The sequence below is a fragment of the Cryptomeria japonica genome, chromosome 1 (genome assembly GCF_030272615.1).
Source record: "Cryptomeria japonica chromosome 1, Sugi_1.0, whole genome shotgun sequence".
Classification (NCBI taxonomy): Eukaryota; Viridiplantae; Streptophyta; class Pinopsida; order Cupressales; family Cupressaceae; genus Cryptomeria; species Cryptomeria japonica.
Window position 1 is genome coordinate 366,033,081 of NC_081405.1, and position 19,356 is coordinate 366,052,436.

The window sequence follows — 19,356 nt, forward strand, 5'->3', positions numbered from 1 at the left end:
ATTTAGATTTAGAAGATGAGGTGGAGTGGCAAGGGATTGATGTGAAAGGAATGATTATGTACAAAATTGTGAAAGAAATTAAGAATATTAAGGTAAATGTTTAAAAATGGGCTAAGGTCTCCTTTCATAATTTTATTTATTCAAAATACATAACTTGAGAAAGAGCTTGTGAATTTCGATATATGCAAGTCCAAGTAAGTGGTATTAATCTCGAGACTTGTATTAAAGAGAAGTCTCTCCTTAACAACTACCGCTTTTAAGTTGCTAAGGAGGAAATTTTTAGGAAACAAAATTATAGATCCTTATGGTTGTTAGTTGGGGATGTAAACATAAAGTTTTTTCATGACTACTCTCGATTATTGGAATGCTAATAAAATAATAGATATTCCTATTTCTAGTTGTGGATCTTCCTCTAATGAAAATAGACTTAAATAAGAGGTGGTTACTTTAAAAATATGCTAAAAGATGAAAAAAGCTACTTAGATTTGAGAAGGTAAAATCTTGATGTTATCTACCTTGTTCAATCTCAAAGAGAGAGTGAGTAGTTATTGACCCTATGCCTTTAGATGAATTAAAAATTATTGTCTTCTCTTTTGGTGGAGCTAAAGTTATAAGTTTGAATTTCCTTCTATGTTCTACCAAATATTTTTGAATATTATCCATGAGATTGTGGTTGTTTCTCTAGAGTTTGTGGTTTTATGTAAGGTACTAAGGGAAATCAATAGTTCTATCCTTGTTTTAATTTGAAGAAATTACGAATGAATGACTTTAAGGATTTGAGGCTAATTAGCTTATGTAATAATTTACATAAAAATATTAGAAACATCATTGTAGCATCTCATACAATTTCATACTCATTTGGGGCTCACTTTGTTTCTTCCCCTTTCTTGCCTCCAAAATTGACTGATTCTACTCAAAACTGTGTCTAATTTTGGAGATTAAGCGCCTGTCTTTTCTCTCTGACCTAGTTCCCAGCATAGGAAGAGTGGACTAGGGAACATAACACCCTAGTGCCTATGGACTAGGGTGCCTAGTGCCATAGTCTAGCCACAAGGGACCCAAATTTGAACCCTCTAACAATCAAAAAACGTTGAGCAGGAAAGTGCTCCCCAATATCAGCCTTTTTCAAATTTTCACTATTTTTTACGAGATTGAGAATAAAAGCAATTTGTATCCTCTCATTTGAAACATCCCTCATAAATTAATTCAATTCACATCAAGAAATTTAATTGAGAAAGTAATCAAGCATTCTCAAGGAGGTGAAGGTGAGGTCAATTTTCAGATTTTCATGAATTCAAAATGGCATCCATGATCAAGTTTGTGTGAAGACATGCATGATCTTCCACTTAGCAACATCAACCTTTCATGAAGAATTCAAGGAAAGGAGATTTATAGCAAAGGTATAGCATTTTATTTCTACATTTCCTTAAGGTTTTTAACCTCTACCCTACAAGTGTAAGATCTCTTTTTCATGACATCATTGTTGTAGGATTAATTCAACTTGGGGTTTGACCAAGGCAAATCCCTATACAATCCAAACCATTTTAATCTCTTTTTTGTGTGTAGGATCCAAATCTAATAGAGAAGTATTATAGATTCAGGAAGTGTAGACTAAGACAAAGAGATCTAGACTTTGAAGAAGTAGAAAACCCTAGACATTGCTCAAAAGTATGAAATGTCCTACTTTTCTAGTGAAATTTTAGGGAGATAATTTATATATAAGAAGTTTAATTTGTCTTTTTTGTCATGCTTGTGTAGTACATGAGCTCAATTAGTAGGCCATTTAGCAAATGACATTGTTTGTGCAACAACGGTATCAATGAAGAAGTGATTTCTTCAAAACAATCATGCATTTAGTTGCTTCAAATTAATTATGCATATACTTAAAGGTATCTAAACACAACAACGACAACAACAAAATTTATGAATCAGAAAGATAATTAGGCTCCATTATTAATAGGCTCATGTTGTGTTTACGAGAGAGAGAGAGAGAGAGAGAGAGAGAGAGAGAGAGAGAGAGAGAGAGAGAGAGAGAGAGAGAGAGAGAGAGAGAGAGAGAGAGAGAGAGAGAGAGAGAGAGAGAGAGAGAGAGAGAGAGATGTATAGCTCAATAGAGGGGGGGAGAGGAAGATAGAGATGAAGATGAAGATATAGCAAGAGATGAAGAGAGAGACAAATAGATAAAGGGATAGAGAGAGGTGGAGGTAGAGATAAAGAGAGAGAGACAGGGGGATAGATAGAGAGGGTGATATATAGAGAGAGAGTTCAGTAGAGATATAAAAATTGAGATGTAAAGTGGAAGAAAAATAGGGGAGATAGAGAGAGGGAGAGTAAAAGAGGGATAGAAAGGTAGATAAATGGATGGAAAGGAGGGATAGTGAGTGAGAAAAGGAAGAAGAAATGAGACAGAGAGAGAGATAAGAAGGATATGGAAAGAGATAGAGAAATGAGTATTAGGGTTAGGGTGCAATCTCATTATAGTTTTCGATTCAATTTGGTATAGGGTTTTGGTTTAATTTGCTATAGGATTAGGGTTCAATTTGGTTTAAAGCCAACACTATGTTTGTTTTAGGGTTCAATATGATTTAATCAAGCAGGTTTTATTTTGGTTTAGTATTAAGGTTAGGTTGAATTTTATTTATGATCGATTTAAATATTAAAATATATTTTTAACATAATTTAAACTTATTATTATTATAGTATTATATTTTTAAATTCTATTATCGCATTAATATTATAAAAAAATTAATAGATTTAATTATTTTATTTTATTATATTATAATATAATAAATTACATATAAAATTGTATTTGATATATACAAAAGGATAGATATATATTTAATCTATTTAAAATATAAAAACATCTTGATTCTCAATAATTAATTTTTATATAACTTCTCTAATTTATTCATAAAAGATTATATATAATAGAAAAAAAATCTTCTCCAAATTTTTAAAAATAATTTTGTTATTACATTTGACTATTTATAGGTATAGAAAGATATTTTTGATATAATCTTAATTTATTTTAAGTAATTAAATTATAAAAACATCATGGAATTGTGAATTAAAATATAAAGGCAACAAATAGATATTTATTTATAAATATAGAAATATACTATTGACATATCTTAATTTATTTTAAGTAATTAAATTATAGAAACATCATGGAATTGAGGATTCAAAATAAAGACATCAAATAGATATTTAAAGAGAATGTTTTTGTTACTATATTGAATTTAATGAATATGGTAGATATTTTTGATAATATCTTAATTTATTTGAGTTTTGCTAGGTTCTCTTATATGAAAAAAAAAGGATGACATAAAAAAATACTAAAAATAAAGAATGATCATGATATTTTGAATCGTCTAATACACTCCTAGATCAATTGTAACTGTTGATCTTAGAGAGCCCTTCGACGTAATAATGATATGTTATTTCACTAATAAGATTAATATAATTTATTAAAATTTAATAAAATTACCTATTAAAAAACATTCCATAAATATACATAAAAAATCAATGATTATCCAATCAATTACAATCTAAAGGAATCTTCAAAAGAAATAAATATATCCTTAACATTCCTCTTGCTTTATAGATCATGTCTTAGAAATGGGCATTCTTTCTTCTTGAAAGAGGAAATAAATATTTTCTTATCATTCTTCTTACTTTTGCCATCAAATATCAATTTATTTATTTTTCTTTATAATAAGATCAACAAAGCAGGAAAGTTAAAAATACCATATTTAAATATATGATATAATGTAAAGAACCTTATTTGATAGAATGTAAAATAATATATAATGTATGGAATATAATATTGATGGTAAAAAATATCTAAAGATATTTATCACATTTAATGAATGAGAAGGGTTGGTGAGGATTGGGATGAATTCCATTTTAAAATTTTGGTATATTTAAATTCCAACCTGAAATCTATGTAATTTAAGTTATTAAATATCTAGTGGTTGAGGTCTTCAAGAAAGACATAAATTGTATTCAACATAAATGATAAGGAATCATTTGCTCGAAATTGAATTTTTTAAAGATAAGATGAGAATATATATAATTTATTAAAAAAATAAAAATTATTTGGTTTAAGATTAGAAATTGTACATTAATGTATTATTTAATTTATCAAGTATGGATTTAATTTAAAAAAGGTAATATGATGTTGACCAATCATATTTTTTATGTTCAGACAAAACATTTGTATGGAATGTACAAACTCAACTATTCAATGAAATGACAAAGACGTGATATTTTATGTTAATAGCATAATATTTTAATATGTAATTTTTATGTATAATGAATTATATTGAATAATGTTTTGTAGAGCTAAAATTTGGTCACTATTACTTGTATATTTTATGCAAGATGATGAGTGGTTGTACGTATTGTTGTATATTAATAACACCTGTCAAATTGAACCAAAACAACTAATTACATGAGAACAAATGGCATTTTATTCTATAATTATTGATACTTTTATATTTTAACAATAAGAAACAATATATTATATTAATCAATCGTAATCATACAAATACCCTCATTGAAACTCACTAAACTATTAATTCTTAGGAAATCATTTCTCTAATTAGATTATTGACTTTTGATTTTCAGTTGCCAAAATAATTAATGGCTCAGTTAATAGTTGCAATAGCAAGAAGCTCTGCTTTCAGTTATTTGTGTACTAGTGGTGCAACAAAACCATTAGAAGTAGATAGTGGATACAATAAGGAATGCTGGTAAATTATTTCTCTACTTTATTTTTCAAATATGTTATATGTATGTAACTGTTTAAAACACATGTAAAGAGATATTTAATTGTAAACCAGATCTTCCAGGATAAGACCACAATACATCAGTTGTACATTTTCTTTAATTTCATGTTGATGACCCTCATACACCATAATTTATACATTAATGCATCTTAAAGACTGGATAACTATTTCTCCTTAACACATCCTAACCACAGATTGAGATTGTTGGAGTCTCACTTTGAAAACAGATTAAAGAAAAGCTAAAAAATAAATCCATGCATTATACCTCATATTAGGGACTCCATTGAGAGTACCATATTGTGATCAAGGAACATCGTTTGAAAATTTTGACTTTATAAACCGTCAAATTTGACCTTAAAAAACATTCAAGAAGCAACTTTACACCAGTGACGTATGCCCAACATACTATTTAACCAATCTTGTCTATATAGTTTTGACATGGTTCAGTATGCTGTAGTTTGAACAGAATCAACCACATCAACATTGTACATCATTCTTAAAATTCGTTTTCAGTTTCTCTTTTAGTTCAAGAGGCTCAATAGAATACTCATGCCTACTAGGTTTTCCAAGAACTTATCCAGCAAAGGGTACACAAACATTACTGAATTCCAAAAAACTCCAAATCATCCGAACATTACACCTGTACCCAAGATTCATCACCTTAGCCCTGCCCATTGTAAAAGTTTGCAGTCTTGCCTCTTGATACCCTGCTTCGATCTCACTGTTTGTATCTAAATCTTGCTTCGTTTCTCATGTTCTCTCTATTAAGACGTTAAACAAACATCCAAAAACAATTAGGGCTTGCGTTCTCTACATGCAAACTATTCACAAAACATGATAGACCATTCATAAGCCCTAGAATGCCGGAAATGCAAGATGTAAGATTACCAACTACAGCAACGTCAGCTAATTAAAAGAGTGGAAGAAAGCCTAATCCCACCTGTTTCTCCAATAATGGGTCATCATGCATTTTGGTTTCAACCGTTTTGATTTGGTTGGTCCCTTTTGGTCTTTGGATTGTGAACTGGTATTGTTGCTTTTGGCTTTCTTATTGATTGTGTATTGTTGCAATGCAATCTCAGAGCTGTTTTTTTCTTGCCATTGTTGTTCTTTGTTGTTTTGTTGGGTTTCATTATCTTATTTGTTGGGTTTCGTTATCTTATTCTTCCTGATTTGTAGATAAGGATTTGAACCTTCTCAAAAACCCACCTTTACTTTTAATAAAAAAGTAATTGATTATCATGTTCAATGATTAAGAATCAAATCATAGACATCTGTTCTGAACTGATATAAAACATGGATATCTTAAATATAATTATAACTACATAATATCAATTTAATTTAATAATCAATGTAATATGTAAATGATCAGATTTATGTACAAAAATTATTTTATAAACATATTTAAAATATTACCATTGACTTTTTATTAACATTATAATTACACCTCTCAACAGTGTAAAATTATGAGTTCAGGCTAAAATTGCCAAAAGATATCAAGCAATGGCCAAAAAGAAGTGTCAAAGTAAACAGCTTTAAATCCTAAAAATTTCAATCAAATTTGGTTATGAAATCAGCTTCTGCTACTAACTAATAAACGTCTGTTCACATTGGTTTTCTGTTAACCTAAGCTTAACCTGTCTAACTCACCTCCTTTAGTTAAGGGCCAATAATTATCATCTGTGAAAACCTGAAACAACAGATCAGATATTTATTTACTTCGGGGGTAAAATCAATATAGATTTTGTCTTATTTTTTAAGAGTCGACATAAAAAAATTCAATATTCATTTTTAATTTTGTTCTCCAACTTTTATTCAAAAGATTATTACTATGATTTACCAATCCATTTTTTCCTTACAAACTTTTAATAATATACATTTTTCTCACAATTCCATTAACCTAATTTGATTAGGTGGCTAAAATAATATATAATTTTCAAATTTCAAATTGCTTGACTAGCATACAGAAATGTAAGGACTCGTTTTACCTTGAGTGTAGACCTTCGGATTGTTCAAAATGTGGGAAAAGAATTCAAATGGGATGCTTTGTTTACGTTTCAAAATTCAAATACGTTTACATTTTGTTGCGACTACTCAGTTGTGTTCCCTTACACATTTCAACCAGAGCACCTTTTCAACCATATCATATTATACCTTGCACGTATGAGAGGACTCAGGACACCGCAAAAATTGGAGTATTGCCAGGCAAATTTCACTGCAATAGGCATAGCTACTTAAAAATGTGTATATTGACTATACAGTTCAGAAAGATGCCAAAAAAAAAACTTGTTTAGCCAAAGCTTTACAGAAAAGAAAATAAAAAATCCTGATCTAGATTCTACATAGGTATATGGCAATTTTCATTCGTACAAACTGTGCAGGTCACAGAAAATCCAGTCATGTTGCTGCTTCTGCTCACACAACTTGTTCTAATTCTGAAAAAGAATGCTTAATTTTAAAATTCAATTGAAGTTTCTATATACAGAATTCTAAAGCTACTTAAAAATCTGTTGGAGTTTTCTATATACAGAATTCTGAAGCTACTTAATATTCAGTTGAAGTTTCTATATACAAAATTCTGAAGCTACTTGATGTAAGGCTGAAGATCATTCAACTCTGGTTGCATACTCCGAAGTCCAGATGGGAACATGCAGATGTGTATCCATGAATGGCATCTTCTTCTCCAGAGGTGCAGAGCTTCTAGCTTGGGGTCTGCCTCCAGAGTCAATACTTTTCAATGAATTTTTAATATGCGACGAGGCCGGAGGAAGCTTTTCTATCATCAATCCTTTCATGTTTGTTGTGTAATTCACCTATGTCATCTATAGCATTTAAATTTCTCTTCATTCTGATAAATTTAGAAACTCAAGCATACAATTCCGACCTTCCAATGATGTTTTTAAGCTCACATCAGAAAACTGTATCCAAGTAACCCACCTCCTTCTGCATTCCTGGAGGATCTCCTGGAAGTTTCTGAACCATTAAATGAAGCCATGTTCTTGTCTCTTCCTCGCAGCCACTTGAAACCCTTTTTGAAAGACTGCATAAAAGCCTTGAGGTCCTGTGGATTACTGTCATGAGATGTTGAAGAAGTGGAAGCTATTTCTCGCTGCTGGAAATCTGGTGCTCTGCGCTCTGAAAAGGTTCTCAAGAAGATAGGGGAATGGAGAGAAATATTCCATCTGTCAGAACTAATTCTTGGGTCGAAATGAGTCTGGGAAAGCCTTGTAAATTCTTGACCAGATTCAGCTTCTGCACCTCTGCTTGCACGGGGATTGGAACATGGGCGTGCCTCCCCAACTGACGAAGGATATGTCCAAAGCTTCTCTCTGTCATTCACAGATGCCTGCGAATATGAGAGGCCTGGTGACCCAGTACAACAAAGTGCTGCATAGCTGCAACTTCTGTGCAAACCATTCTTGGATGATTGAATAAGCTCTTCGGCGAAATCCACAACATATCGATCATCAGTCGAAATGTAGAATTCAGAAGGGCGGTCAGGATCTCCTCCAAGGCTAACCAACGAATGGCCTGTTGAATGTGAACGTCTAATATTCTGGCTACGCTTCTCTAGAGGCCTTAAACTATTCGTTATTCGAAGAATGGGAGAATCAGTGGCATATGTGCTGTGCTCATTGTAAACTCTGGCTTGGTCTGGACTTGTTCTACATACCCCTGCATCAAATGAATTCATTTCATTTGTTACTCTGCCTTGATTGTCTTGCTCTGCATTCCTTGCTCCAATAACAACCACCACTTGATCAGTTTCCAGCAACGGTGCCCTTGGCTGCTGAAGTTGAGCTTCCACATCAAATCTGAGCCCTTGTATTACACCATTGGGTCCGGGAAGAAGACTGCATCGGCACAGGGGACAAGTTGTATGGGAAAACAACCACATATCGATGCAATCGGGATGAAATGCATGACTACATTTTGGCAGCAATCTAAGTGTCTCATCATCCTCGAATTCACTCAAACAAACTGCACACTCCAGTGCTTGCTTTCCTTGCTTCAAACCCTTAACCAAAGAATAACTGAAAACAGGAAAGGTCTCAATTATACTTTTATCAAGTCCTTGAGAAGATCTCCTCCACCCATTCCCGCTACCTCCCCTCCTAGAATTACCCCTTGCGTCCTCTTCATCTGAGGCACAACGACGAACATAGACTGAAAAAAAGCCCATAAAAAAGAAAACACCGAAGAGAACAATAAGGACAATGGCCATGGAGGAATTGAAATTTGCATTGAAGTCATATGGATCGCCATAAGAATTTTCTGGCGTTAAAGAGTCATTGCTGCTCTTGTCCAGTAAACTATAACGAGGAAAGGAGGAACCAAAATCAGATTGGTTATGTTTATCAGACAAGAAGGCCTTGCCACTCGAGTTTGTAGTATTAGAGGAAGCCAAGGCAGTAAAGCTGGCATACTCCTTCACCACAAGTATTCTTCGGCTCTTCATCATTTGATTTCAAACTATTTGATTGGGGTTGCAGGTGAAGCCCTCACTAGTTTTATACACCTAAACCTTCTCGCACAATAACTAGTTTTAGCTCACTACCATGCAGTACAGAGAATATAGTTCAAATAAGGGACAAGATAACGCTTTCTATCTTTTCTCTTTGGCTTTAATCAAAGAGCACACCTTTGTAGGCGGACCTAATCAACCAGGGGAATCGAATTGGACAACCCAAATTACTTTTTCTGAAAGAAATTATACTGGACTTTTGCTCCAAATAGCTATGCTTGGAAATTATCCCCCACAAAAATTCTAGCCCCGATCTAACAGACCTTCTCCCAAACAGAAATAATTGAACCCACCTATGTTTTTGCACAAATCTAGGCACAAGTACAGGCCCGAAACAAAATTCAATGCAGGAACCACCACACAAGTGATCAGGGAGCACGAAGAAATCCAAGAGTGCACAGTAAACAATTCCTATATCTTTGAAACTATGAAAACGGGCTTCTTTTCATACATCTAGTAAACCAACCCAATTATTCCAATTTAATCACACAATCCATCCCAAATAGCATGAACACCCACATTCCAAAATAGAATGAAAACGCACATTCTCTCCAAGTTTATCCATTGCATTGGGAATTATCTATTTTTCTCCTGCTTTTTCTCGAATACTCTCTGCATACCTTCTATATACACAATGTGCATGTACATGCATCCAAGAATGTAAATCTCAATTCTAATAAGATATTCATAGATGTTACCAATAAACCCTGGCCCAGTCATGTGGGCTCTACAGTAGTTACCGCTGCCTACACCGCCACTTAAAGAAAGAGATAACATTTAATGGTAGCACCAAATGAGGCCATCAAACCGCAGCGAACCCAAAAACCAATACCACCATGAAAATAATAATAGCAATTGTTTGTTTAGTGCTTGCTCTTTATCTAACCACGACATGAAAATGACGATTACTTACTTAGGGCATAATTCGCGGGCCGTCCATTAGCCTCCGGATTAGCATTACAGCTTGAGTAAAATGGGCCCCTAGGTTATGCTGCCGGGTCTCTGGCCGCTGGTTTTCAAACAATGGGAAACCGTCAATGGAAGCAGCGTGGCGAACACGGAGCTGAAAGCATGTCCATGTGGGCATCCACTTTATCGCCTTCATGTCAAATGGGTGGACCGCAACCCTCCTAGGCTTGGGAAGCACGCAAATTAGCCCGCCTCACTTTTGCTTAACACACAACGTTCATGAACTACCACTGTTTTTTTATTCATTTTTCTGTGAGTTGAGGACAATGAGATAAAGCTTACGACTCTTCCATTTTGGGTAAGATTTCCAGAAGGCAAAATCTTCCCTCCCTCCTGCGAGAAATATGAAATGTTTGCAAGGATTACATAATGAAATCTGAATGGGAAGATAGGGACACACAAAAATTGGAATTATTGAAAGGATAAGGTACGTTTTGTTTGCTTTTTAGGTTGATTTTATCTCACAAATTTGATCCAAATCGATTTCGTGTCGCTGAAGTGTCCAGATCGATTTGTATGGTTATTTATGGACCTTTGATAGTTAAAATTTCAAAACTGAACCAAAACAAATACTATTTTCCCTTCAAGTTTCAAGAGGTTTTTCCCTGGTGGGGAACAAGTTACTAACTTGCAACCATAAATAGAGGTGTTTGGCAAGAGAGGTTTTGGTTGATTATTATATTAAGAGCAATGATAAAAGAATTATGGTGTTCATTAGTTGTAGAAGAGGGCAACATTTATTGTATTATGTTTTATATATCATTTTATCTATTGGGTTTGATTTCATATGATATTTAACAATCTTGTTTCTAAAGTAAGAAGAAGATAGAACAAATTTTGTGGTTATTGAATTGTATTAGTTTTGATAATTCATAGATTGATTTTGTATCGGGATGATTTGATCTTTGTAGATTTGTGGAGTTTCTATGTATATATCAACATTAAATGTTCAATTAAAAGAGTTCAATATGTGTGATCACATTAGAGATCAGTATGAAGTTAATCATGAAAAATATACAATAGTTGGGCCAGCAAGAAGGGTATATATCAAGGTAACAAATAAAGTTGGAATAAGAATGTTCTTTCATTATAGATTTAATAAAGGCCTTGCCAAGAAATTTGGAGTTGATGAAAAAAATGGGAATATATAAAAATAATGGATTTTTGAAAAAGCAATTTGATTATTAAAAAAAAAGAATGAATTCCATTTAACTCGTAGAAATTAAGATGACGATTCACATATAAATAAATGGAAAGCCTGATTCATAATATGCATACATCTTTTTATTAGCCTCATGTTTAAAGTAAGAAGAAGATAGAACAAATTTTGTGATTATTGAATTTGATGCAGACAATTCCATTAACCTTGTAATTTTAATAGTCACATCTTCTATATAACAGAGGAAATTGACACCATAAAATAGAACAATGAAGAATTTAGGGAATGCACTACGAAACTCTATCCTAGATTCTTATTTCTGAGCATGAAAATTTTACATCTCCAAAAAAACTGACCATATGTTTCCAGCTCCCTTTTATTTAGAGATAAACCCCTAAATTACTTCCTAAACGTAAATTCATCACCTAAGTTATCTCCTATGACTCGACTACAAGTAACAATAACTTAACTAAAAATCAACCCCTAATTTATTTCCTACGAAGACTACAAATAACAACACTCTTTAATGGTGCATGTTAAGCGAAATTTGAAATGGATGCTCACGCTTTCGCTCTCTCCAACGGTCGGGTTTCCGTTGCTCCTTGCGACCAGCCTTGGCTCTCGTCGGTGCCTCCAGCCTCCCCTCCTATTGATGCTCTTGCGACTCTTTCGACTCCTTCCCCTGCTCTGTTTGCCTATGTGCTTGGGCGGTCTCTACTTGGTGGGGCTCTGGTTGGGTCCTTAGACTTGTCAAGCCTTCCTCATGTCAGTGCCTTCGACCATCATGACTTTGCTCTCCCTCCTCCTGTGCAGCGTTTGGTTGTTGGTGGAGGCTCTCTTCCGTCTTCACCCACGCCCTTTGCGCGGGGGTTTTGTGTTGGGTCCCCCACGGCTGGTGTCTCTGACCCAGTTTTGGATTTAGATGCCCTTGTTGCTACGGCTGGTGATGCTCGGGGTGAAGATGCTCTGCCCAGGCCCTTTGCTGGTAAGCACAGCTTTTCCTGTGTGGCTAAATCTGCTGCCCAGCCATCTAAGGGGGTTTGTCCTCTTCCTTGTACCAAGACCTCTCCTGTTGTGGTCTGTGGCCGTGAGGTTATGGAGAATGTCGACTTCTATCAACGCATCGCTCTGGTCCGCAGATTTACTGGGTTTTGGCCTTCCCTCCCGAACCTCCATCGCTGAGTGAGTGATTCTTGGAAGCCCTTTGTTTCTTATTGCATTGAGTTTTTCCCTTGTGCTAAGGGGTTTTTTGTTGCCTCCTTTACCTCTACTCATGATCATGATTTGATTTTGGTAAGCTATGGACTTGGGGGGATCACTCCCTCTCTATTAAGCCCTGGACTCCTTCCTTCAACCCCCTTACGAAATCTCTCTTTGTTCGTCCGGTTTGGGTTCGCCTCCCCAATCTCCCCCCGCCCCCCCAATTTCTAGGAACCTTCTTGTTTTGAGGCCATCGGTAACTCCATTGGCAACTTCTTGAAGGTTGATGATGCCACATTCTCCTTGGGTTACTCTACCTTTGCTCACCTATTAATTGATGTTGACATATCTCTGGCCCTCCCTAGGGATGTGGTTCTTATGGTTGGGGATAGGCCTTGGACTCAACCGCTGGATTATGAGGGCATCCCTTTTCGCTGTCGAAGGTGCTTCTCAACGGGTCACCTTGCTTCTGACTGTTCTCTCTCTCATCGCAAAGGTGTTGCTACTTGGTAGAAGGATGCTACGGAAGACCACTTGACAATTAATGCTTCAGATTCTGTTTCGGTTGATTCATCTCAAGATGAGGTGCCCCTTACTACTAACGAAGCCCTGGTTGATGTTACTGTTGTTGCGGACCCTTCCGCCCCCTTGGTTCCTACACCCGTTGTTCCTACTCCTCACCTTCACTCTGCTCCTGGCGATTCTTCTCTTGTTGCTGCTTCGTTGCAACAACCTATTGTCGCTCTGCAACAACAGTCTGGTAGTGACTCTGCAGGGTCTTCCCCGCTTGATTCTTCATTGAAAGTTCCTAATGATAGTGTTGCCTGGACGGTTGTTTGTTGTAGGCGGAAAGGAAAATCTAACCCCCTTTCCCAAGCCCCCCCTTGTCATGTTTCGGGTTTTTCTCCCCCCTCTTGATTTGGGTTGGGTTGTTGATGGTTTGACAGGTTGGTTTGGCCTGTCCGACTTTGTTTCTTTTGGGGTTTGCACCCCTACTTGGTCTATTTAATTTTGATAGCCTTTGACTTTGTAAAGGGTCAGTGCCCTAGTTAACGTTGCTTTTTTAATCAAAAAGAACACTTTTTAATGGAAAATCCACTCCTAATTTAACTCCACAAACTACTCAGCAACAATAGTTAGAGAATAGTTGCATCATCCTCCCTGTCTTTTAGAATTTTTGAACCTCCTGGTTCAAAATCATATAATGAAGTTGTCTTGTTGTACTTAAGCAAATCAATCTCCATGATTCAAGTGTTATATGACTCTGGGAGACCTTTCCACTTAACAAAATACAATTTGTATGCTTGGGACTATGTAGCAACCAATTTAGCATCCAACGCTCATTCAGTCCACTCCCTTTTCTTCTTCGATATATGCTTGGTCCTTTCATTGCTTTCCTTGTTGCTATGTTCTTCATTTATCTAATCTTCATTTGTCCTTGCAGAGTAAGGGTGAAGGTCAACCACATTAAAAATAGGGTTAATATCTAAATCCTCGGGAAGATCAAGTGCATAAGCATTGTCATTTATCACATTCTGAATTCTGCATGGACACATTTTCTTGGGTTTCAATTTGTTATAGACACCTTGAAGATGCCTCTACTTACATAAATGTGCCATGACCATTTCCCCTTCTTGGAAAATTTGTTTTCTCCTATGCATATCAACAATTTTTTTTATAATGTTCATTCATGGTCTACAATTTGTGTCTGACCTCTTGATGTATCTCTTCAATGTTTTATACAAAATTTGTAGCATCCTAGTTGTGGGTTTGCAGGCAGATCCATTAAATCCATAATTCCTTTAGGATTTGTGCCATACACAATTTGAAATGCACTTACTAGTATTGTAGACACATAAAATTAATTAAATTAAAATTTAATTAATTATCCTGTCGCATAATTAATTAATTTAATTATATTATCCCTTTTCTATTCCTAAATTAATTAAATCATATTTAATTAATCCCCCCTTCTCTTTCTCCTAAAGTTTGATTTATTTTAATAAACCAAACTCAGCCTTAGGGAATATTCCAATCTTATTCTTAATCCCAATTAGCCAAATTAATTCATAATTAATTAGGCTAATTTTGTGATTCTTGCAAACCCACTTTTTAATCCCCTCATTAAGCTAATTAACTTGATTCCTAATCCCTGTTAGTATTTATTCAATTTTTAAATACTACACACCTACCCAAGTCCACATGTGACTCCCCTCTTAAATGACTTACATGCACAAGTCGTTTCACATCTCCACCTCACCTTTGACCCATGGGTGCTCGCACATGTGTGAGAATGATCTTCCCAATAGAGCCACCCTATCTCTTACACATGGCATAGACATGTCACTTTCACTAACCCTCTACCTTTTCAACATGTGACTCACAAGTCACCTCATAGCCACTTTATCTCTTACACATGTCATAGACATGTCCCTTTCATGATCTTCCCCACGTGTTCTCACACGTGTGAGCACACTTACCCTTACACCTCACTTCTCCTTGTGACACTTATCACAAGGCTAAGCCTTCAAATCTGCGACCACACTCCCTTTTAATCTCAACCCTTCACTTGACTTCCAATCTTGATCGTCCATTTTGGATCTCTAAAGTCTAGAAATTGGAGCCTTCATTCATCACTTCATTTTTCATATCATTATGCTAGCCATTTATCCATAATCATTGCATCCTTATGTTGTCACTTTGACACCATAGCACCCTTATCATGTCAAAATCATCATCCACACACCCTCATTTTGTTATGCAAATGTGAACAATCCACATTCAACTCCATCTATCTCTCCCACTCTTTATTCATCAACCTTGGAGCAGCGAGGTTCATGAAAATGAGGAGGACAAAGAAGTCTGAAATGGCATAGGGAGCATCAAAGGGAATTAATACTTATGTTCATGTTTCTTATTTATGCTTTATGATAACTTCCTTGATATTGTTTTAAAATGGTTTTATATTGATGACTAATCTTACTAACCTTTTTAATGGTGATACAAGTAGATCTAATAATCCTGGATTTATAAGTGAATTCAAGTTGAGATAGAATCAAATCCCATTGTCTAGGGTTGGCACCAACCAAGCACCTCAATAGATTGCCCAAGCTCCTATTTGCAACCTCTGTTTGACCATTAGTTTGGGGGTGGTACTCCAAATAATATTTCAACTTGTTGTCCAACTTCTTCCACAAGGTTCTCCAAAAGTGGCTTAAGAACTTTGTGTCCTTATCACTGGTTATGGTTTTTTAAATACCATGTAATTGCACTATTTCCTTAAAGAATAAATGGACCACTTAACTTGGATCATTGGTCTTCTTACAGGGTATGAAGTGGGCCATTTTAGAAAAATGATCAACCACTACAAACATTGAATCAAATCCTCTCTAGGTTTGTGGCAACCCCAAGACAAAATCCATGGTTCTTTTGGCACAATTAGAGGCATGTAGAGGCCAGTATTTTGTTGTCAACCTTTTGCAATTTGACACACCCTACAAGTACTAACAAACCTATTCACATCTCTTCATGTATTTGGCCAAAAAAAAATGTCATTCACTAATTCAAAGGTCTTATCTTGTCCAAAGTGTCCACCTAGTCCACTTGAGTGCATCTCTCTAACTATTTTTTCTCTCCTTGATCCAAAGAGAGTACAAAGCTAAGGCCCCTTAAAGAAAAACCCATCTGCTAACAAATAGTCTTCACAAGAATACATGACCGATTGGTCTTGACTGCTTAGAACTACATATATTTTCTAAAATATGGATATGTTGCATGCTCATATCTTATTTCATCAAAGCCAACAAGTGCTCATCGAAGACAACATGTGTCTTTCTCATTACAACCAACAAATGATGCCTTCTACTTAGAGCACCAACCACCACACTAGATTTACCACTCATATATGACACAACAAAGGTATAAGCTTGTAAAAATGAAACCCACTTTGCAAGTGTTGTTGGACAGCTTGCCCTAAGAATTAAAGTATTCCAATGCTTCACTAGCAGTCATCAAAATGAATTCCCTACGTAGAAGATAATGGGTCCAATATTTTAATGCTTGAAAAACAACATAGAATTCTTTATCATAAGTAGTATAATTTTGTTTGGCAACATTTTATTTCTCGTTGAAAAGGCTACAAGTTTACATTCTTGGCTTAACACTCCACTAATTGCTACTTCTTAAGCATCACACTCAACTGTAAAAAATTTCTCAAAATTTGGTATGGCAAGGATCAAATCCTTGGTTATATTTCTTTTGAGTTGTTCAAAATTCAATCCAGTTGCCTTGGTCCAACTAAAGACCTTTCCCCTTGCGCAATCCATCATAGGTACACTTATTCCACTGAAATTTCTAATGAATCTCTTATAAAAAATAACCATCTCATGGAAGCTCCTCAACTCCATGATACTTTGAGGAGTAGGCTACTCAATAATGGCAGGTTAACTTTTTCAAGATATATGCTTAATCCATTAGCTAAACTAACACTATCCAAGAAGAATAACTCATTATTGCAAAATTCACTCTTTTTAGGGTTGATAAACAACCTTTTTTCTCTAAGTGTATCAATCGCCACCCTCAAATGTTCTAAATGTTCTTCCATATTATCAAAATAGAGTATGACAATTTTTTTAATGTATAGTCTAAATACTCGATTCATTGTCTGTGTGAAGGCAGTTGGTGCATTTGACAAACTTAATGACATAACTGATTCACTACCCAATCATGCACCCATCCTTGGTTTTGAAGACAGACTTCCATTCATCTCCACTACAAATCCGAATTTGATGGTATATGCTTCTGAGGCTGATTTTAGAGAATATTTCGGCACTTGCTAGGCAATCTAACAAGTCATCCATTATTGGCAATGCATATCAGTACTTCACAATGATTTTGTTAATGGCTCTAGAATCCATACATAACCTCATTTTCCCCCCTTTCTTGGGTGAGAGTAAAGTGAATGTGGCACATGGGTTTATGCTTTCTCTTATAAAACCTTTTTATAATAACTTAATAATTTGTTTTCTCATTTCCTCATTTTCTAGAGGAGTCATCCTATAAGTAACTTGATTTGGAAGTCTAGCACTTGGAATAAGATCAATTTGTTGGGTAATGCTTCTAAAAGGAGGCAAGCTTGTTGGTAGATCTACTAGCATCAAGCCAAAATATTGGCTTAATATTTCAAGCACTTCAACTAGAATAGCTTGTCAATCATATTTCTCTTTCCCTCTAAGGTATAATAGACCTAGAAAATTCCCATTCTTAGACTCCTTCAAAAAACCTTTCCAACTCATTGTAGACAATGATAGTGTTGTCATTTCAATTGATCCTTCTTCTTTGAGAGGTTTCAGAATATGGAGTTTACCCCCATGTTGTATCTCATATGTATTCTCCCTACCATGGTGAACTGCATGCCTGGTACAGCATCACACAACACCTTATCTTCATAGGGTCTAATATTTAAAGTAACCAAACAAGATTTATCAACTCGTACAATTTGATCTTTCTTCAACCAAGAGACCTTATATAGGGGTAAGTGCACCAAGATGGTGGTGTACAAAATAGTGGACACACCCCAAAATAAACTTAAAAAATCTAATAATGTGAACAAGTTATTTAAAATTTTAAATAACCCATTCTCATGTAGGCTCATTTTATAGAGCCTAATCGAACCTAAAATGCACATGGGGTCTATATGGGAAGAAACAGGAATGTGTTTTAGTTTTTAAAAACCCATTCGCGTTTTTCTAAGAATATTTTTTTTTACTGCGGCCGACTGGGTCATTTTCACCTGCGACCATACAAGAAGTGTTTGGGAGGGTTTTCTAGTAGCAAATACGTGCACGGGGTTTTGGAGACAAAAGTCATCCACAATTTCAAGGCAACCAATAGGTATGAAAGTCAATTTTTTCATCCATTTTATATATTTGATAAATTCTATTTGAAATTTGAATGTGAATTCATTGGTTTTATTATTTTTTAAATTTTTTGTTATAAATTTATGTCAGATTATAAAAATACTACCCCCCAACAAGACACGCCTCCTGAGAACTCAGGGAAAAACCCACAGGAGAACCCACAACCAGACCCTCAAGATACAAAGCCTCCATCTCCTCCAATAGACCATTCACAAGCTACACAGGAGGATTTGATAAATCAATTAACATAAAGCACTGCCAAAATAACTAGATTGGTGAATAGATTGAAGGCATCCAAACATGAGCATCATGCATCCCTTGCCTCAGCCCTAGAATCAATGGTTAGTAGTGCAAATGAAGTTTCCAAACAAGTTACAAAATGGGGAAGCTATAAGGATCGATGTCATTCTTTTTATGCTAGGGGGTTGTCCTATAATGAAGTGAAAAAAAAATATAAGTAAATCACAAATATGTTCTCTTTTTAATGACCCCAAAACCACTGAGACCTTACCTCTTAATTCAAATAGGTTTCCTATACACTGGTGTCACCATTTGGGGATGAAAAATGCTTTTTGGAATAGGTGGTGGATGGTCTTTGTTATATTTTTTGAGGAAACTATATTGTGAGTTTATCCTCAATCAGAGGTCAAACTATTTTGATATGAGAGAGTTCCAAGGTAGAGGTGGAGGCTCTGCCCAAGATAGACCTGGAGCCCGGAGGGTGCTAAACCCTCAAAATCGCATCCCTCTAGCAACAAAACCTGTGGTCCATGTTAGGGTTCCAATAGCCTTGAA

At 35.3% G+C, this 19,356-nt stretch overlaps 1 protein-coding gene across 1 annotated transcript; it reads right to left on the bottom strand.

Moving 5' to 3' along the window:
* Nucleotides 1-7,223: 7,223 nt before the first annotated feature.
* Nucleotides 7,224-10,234, bottom strand: LOC131069114 (uncharacterized). Its single transcript, XM_058004428.2, has one exon. It carries the CDS (start codon nucleotides 9,250-9,252, stop codon nucleotides 7,696-7,698), a length of 1,557 nt encoding a protein of 518 aa, XP_057860411.2. The 5' UTR covers nucleotides 9,253-10,234; the 3' UTR covers nucleotides 7,224-7,695.
* Nucleotides 10,235-19,356: the final 9,122 nt, after the last annotated feature.